The sequence below is a fragment of the Dichomitus squalens genome, assembly GCF_000275845.1.
Source record: "Dichomitus squalens LYAD-421 SS1 unplaced genomic scaffold DICSQscaffold_77, whole genome shotgun sequence".
In the NCBI taxonomy this organism is placed as follows: Eukaryota; Fungi; Basidiomycota; class Agaricomycetes; order Polyporales; family Polyporaceae; genus Dichomitus; species Dichomitus squalens.
The window spans coordinates 11,157-14,907 of record NW_006766959.1 but is presented as its reverse complement, the minus strand read 5'-3'; the positions used below and the strand labels follow the sequence as shown (position 1 = coordinate 14,907).

The following is a 3,751-nucleotide window of genomic DNA, read 5'->3' as shown; positions in this document are numbered from 1 at the left end:
AGGGCGAAGTGTGGGCGCTTAAGCGCGGGAAAAAACGCCGGTGTGCTGGCACAAGAGATGGGGAGCAGGGTGGACTCAAAGTCGTACACCTGGTAGTATGTGTGCAACTCTGAGTTGGACACAGGGGAGTGGTGGTGTGATGAGGAGTAAGAACTCAGCTGGAGGAGCCAGGGCTCATAACCTAAGAGATCCTGTACAGAGGACTCTCAGTCTAGTGGGAAGATCACTGACTGAATTAGGACTATACCTGTACAGAGGACTCTAAGAACCATATGAGTACAGTATAGTATGGGAATAGAAGATGAACATACCTCAGTCTAGTGGGAAGATCACTGACTGAGGAAAGGAAGGAGCGAAGCCAGCACTGTCTACAGCGCTGGCAGGTGGCAGTGCTTGTCTACTATAACAGGAAGGTAAGGTAATCTAATCTAATCTGACACGTCACCTGACCGCATTCCGACAAGTCCCAAATATGGTAACATACTACATAAGCGACTACAGCTAAGCGCTAGGAGACGCATAGCCTCGTGTAGTCCGGACCGGATAAGTCCAAGTTCAACACTTCCCCTACTCTTAGGCGATTCGATCGTTTGTTGGCGAGCTTCGTTGCTTTGGCCGGGAAATCATGTTGTAAGAGGTGTCTACATCGTACTGTTGCTGACAACCTTCGGTGAGCTTGTAATGATCTAGCAATCTCTACATGTTCTCATAGATGGTCGTTATTTCCGGGGTCATTAGCTCTGGGAGCAGTGGATCTCAGGATCACATGCCTTGGGGATGACCTGTTTGGGCCCATTGGCTGGTCATATGATAGCAATACCGGCCTGCCGGGAGGCATGTATGGAGGAACGCCATATGGCTTTGCCGCCTCTGTTCTGTCTCTTTGTGTGAATATGTTTGCAACCATCATAGTGGCCTAAAAAGCATGGTGTGTCATCCTCCAGGTTGATATATGCCTTAAGCTAGCCCCTCATGAAGGTTGCAGGAAATCGAGAAGGTTTCTTCGGAAATTCATGGTATCGGGCGATAGGAATACTCGGGTTGAGAGACTATTCTCTATACTGATCGAAACCGGAATGGTGTATTGTGCTATTTGGGTAACCCTATGTTGTGCATCAAGATCTCAGGAGCGGGACTCAATGTCCTGCCCGCAGATACTTGTGGTCGTTTGGCAGTGCTCCTTCTACGTGCCGACAAATTCCATCACCTTTCAGGACCGATTCGGAAACTTCATAAATACAGGACTTGTTCCTATCATTGTACATTGACCCCCTTTTTCCCCAAGGACTACACATCTCATAACCTACCCAAGGCCATCTATCCGGCCGTCGTGATCATACTCGTCGCGCAAAACAGGTCGCATATAGAGAAAGCCTTTGGCGGGCGTGCGGTCAGTACCCCCAAACCTTCGCGTTGGGACGGCATCCGGGCCCCAAGCGCGACTGTGCTCCATATAGCACGACAAGGGGGTGAAGTCGGAGAGGAATCAGAAGAGTCTAGCACGCACACTACTGACGAGCGGAAGCTGGAATCTGGCGGAACTGCGTACTACGTGGTACACGTTGCGGCGCAAGGGCCCGGTGATGACGTAGATGCTACAGACATATCTCAGGGAGAGAGAGGGGTTTCCAGTATGTAGAGTAACGCCTGTTCTGCCACAGTCACAGCCAGGAAGCGGAGAAACAACAGATACTAGATATGTTCATCCCTACTGTAGCGACTCGAGCCACGCCCCAAACTCGACGAACGTCCTCGGACAGCGATGACGCTCTTCGACGAGCGACCGAGCAAATGCCATGCGCAGATTAGCGGCCAACTGGCCGATGTCAAGGATGGAGGCACGTGAACCATCGACGGGCGATATAGAGTGGTTGGAGAAGGCACCAGGTGCTCGTGCGGGTGCAGTCGACTCATCTGCAATGTTGGCGTCTTCGTGCTCTGACGCAATGTTCATGTTTGTCGGACGCTGAGGGTGAGCAACGTCGTCATTGATGGCATAGCTGCTACTCGACGTGCCTTGCCCATCATCACCTTCGTTCGACTGATTTGTGGGCTCATCGACAGACCTTCCAGGATTAGACGAAAAAGTCGCAGGAACAGAACCATTCGAAGGAGGGGGAATATGCGACCTGGTTTGGCGTGCAGGCGGAGTAGTCGTTGTCGCAGGCAATCTTGACAGCCCTTGCGAAGTCAAACTGGACGGCTCGGACGAAGGCAAGGGCGCGTGCCCTGGCTATTCGAGAAGGAATCATTAATGTCGTTCGTCAGAACCGCTCAGAACGCATGCTCACCTCGGATCGCACACTGCCAACCTGCGTCGCCCGTATATTATGCTGCGGATTCATCGTTCTCCACGGTCTCGTAAACCCCAGCACATACGTCATAGACATTCTAGGCCTGAGCCGCTCAGCCCAGCGCTGCGCGACCTCTGGTGAGGGGTTCGGGTCCTCGCGCATAAGTTCGGTGAGCTGCGTGAACAAAACAGTCCTGATGTCCTGTGGCACTGGCACATTGATGTCCGAATGCGCAGAACACAACCACCCCAACGCTGTTAGCACAACACACACAAGATATGTGTAAGATGTGGATACGTACCATCCGGCTTGGATTCGACAGCAACGCCTATCTTCGCCTGCTCTCGGTTCTCCTTCCGTGCGACCTGAGGCGGCAACTCGCGCGCACGAAAGACCGGGTTTGCCCTCTCTCTCCGTCTCTGCTTCTTGCGGGCCGTCGCGAACCAGTTGCACACGTCCTGCGCGGTGTAGTGCGCCAGACCAGGCATGGAGCTCACGCGTTTTCCGAGCATCGCGCGCGCGGGGGCATCTGGGGTCTGGGAGATATTGTCGAAGTAGACTGTGATGTCGTGCATGAGCGAGCGGTCAATCTGCTACTTCCATAGGGTGACAGCAACACGATGAATGATTGACAATGTACATTTGAGAGTATCGAATGCGCCCTGTGGGAGCGGACCCTTGTGCGGTATCACTTTGTGAGCGACGCGTTCTGGTTGCAAGGTCGCAGCATGCGTCGATGCTAGTCTGGGTTTCGATGGCAAAGGTAGACGTGGAGCTTGGGACTGAGATATATGCTGGTAAGGATGTCCCTGCTGTCCACGTTGGAAGATACGGGGGTCCCAGTTGACGATGCGCGGAGAGCCGTTCGCGGCTAAGACAGGCCTGGAGTCGGTGAACGCGACAGGGACAGCGGGCGGGAGTGGGGGCTTCCAGCGCAAGGCGTCGGGTGTCGAGGTCGATGGGGATTCGCTAGCCATGAAGGATATAGGAGCATGAGATATGATTAGTAGTACAGTCGACACCCTCCTAACCCATACCCCTGGTAACCCATAAACTCCCGAAACCCATAAGATTTTGGCTTTCCCAAGTCGGGATAGGGGGAATTCGACCCCATAACCCATAGGCCCCTGGTACCCAATAACCCATAGCTTTCTAGGGCCCAAAACCCATACGGTAATAGGGCTCACATTGAGATTACGCTCATCGATAACCTTTGCAATACTCGATGCATGCTTCCCAGAGTCCTCCCAGTGTCCATCCATGCTCCGACCACGTTGTGGGTAGGTGAGTCTGTTCGAAATCTCATAGCGCTCTCTCAAAGGGTCAGTAGACGCCTTTCCAGCGCTCGCTAACTGGGACTAATCAGGGGCGCTTATGAGGCGCTTAAGTTCTCGCAGCCCATAACCCCTCAAAACCCNTATATTCGGGCCTGTCCCGAGGGCTATGGGTTAAGAGGG

At 53.3% G+C, this 3,751-nt stretch overlaps 2 protein-coding genes across 2 annotated transcripts; one reads left to right on the top strand and one right to left on the bottom strand.

The window, feature by feature from the left end:
- Window positions 1–986: 986 nt before the first annotated feature.
- Window positions 987–1,268, top strand: DICSQDRAFT_71561 (uncharacterized protein; the record flags this gene model as incomplete). The annotated part of the gene is made up of 1 exon (XM_007370808.1): window positions 987–1,268. A coding segment is annotated over one exon (282 nt), but the record flags the coding sequence as incomplete, so codon positions are not given.
- Window positions 1,269–1,708: 440 nt separating this feature from the next.
- On the bottom strand, window positions 1,709–3,271 carry DICSQDRAFT_174943 (uncharacterized protein; the record flags this gene model as incomplete). The annotated part of the gene is made up of 4 exons (XM_007370807.1): window positions 1,709–2,233; window positions 2,292–2,548; window positions 2,596–2,853; window positions 2,935–3,271. 4 exons carry the CDS (start codon window positions 3,269–3,271, stop codon window positions 1,709–1,711), a joined length of 1,377 nt encoding a protein of 458 aa, XP_007370869.1.
- Window positions 3,272–3,751: the final 480 nt, after the last annotated feature.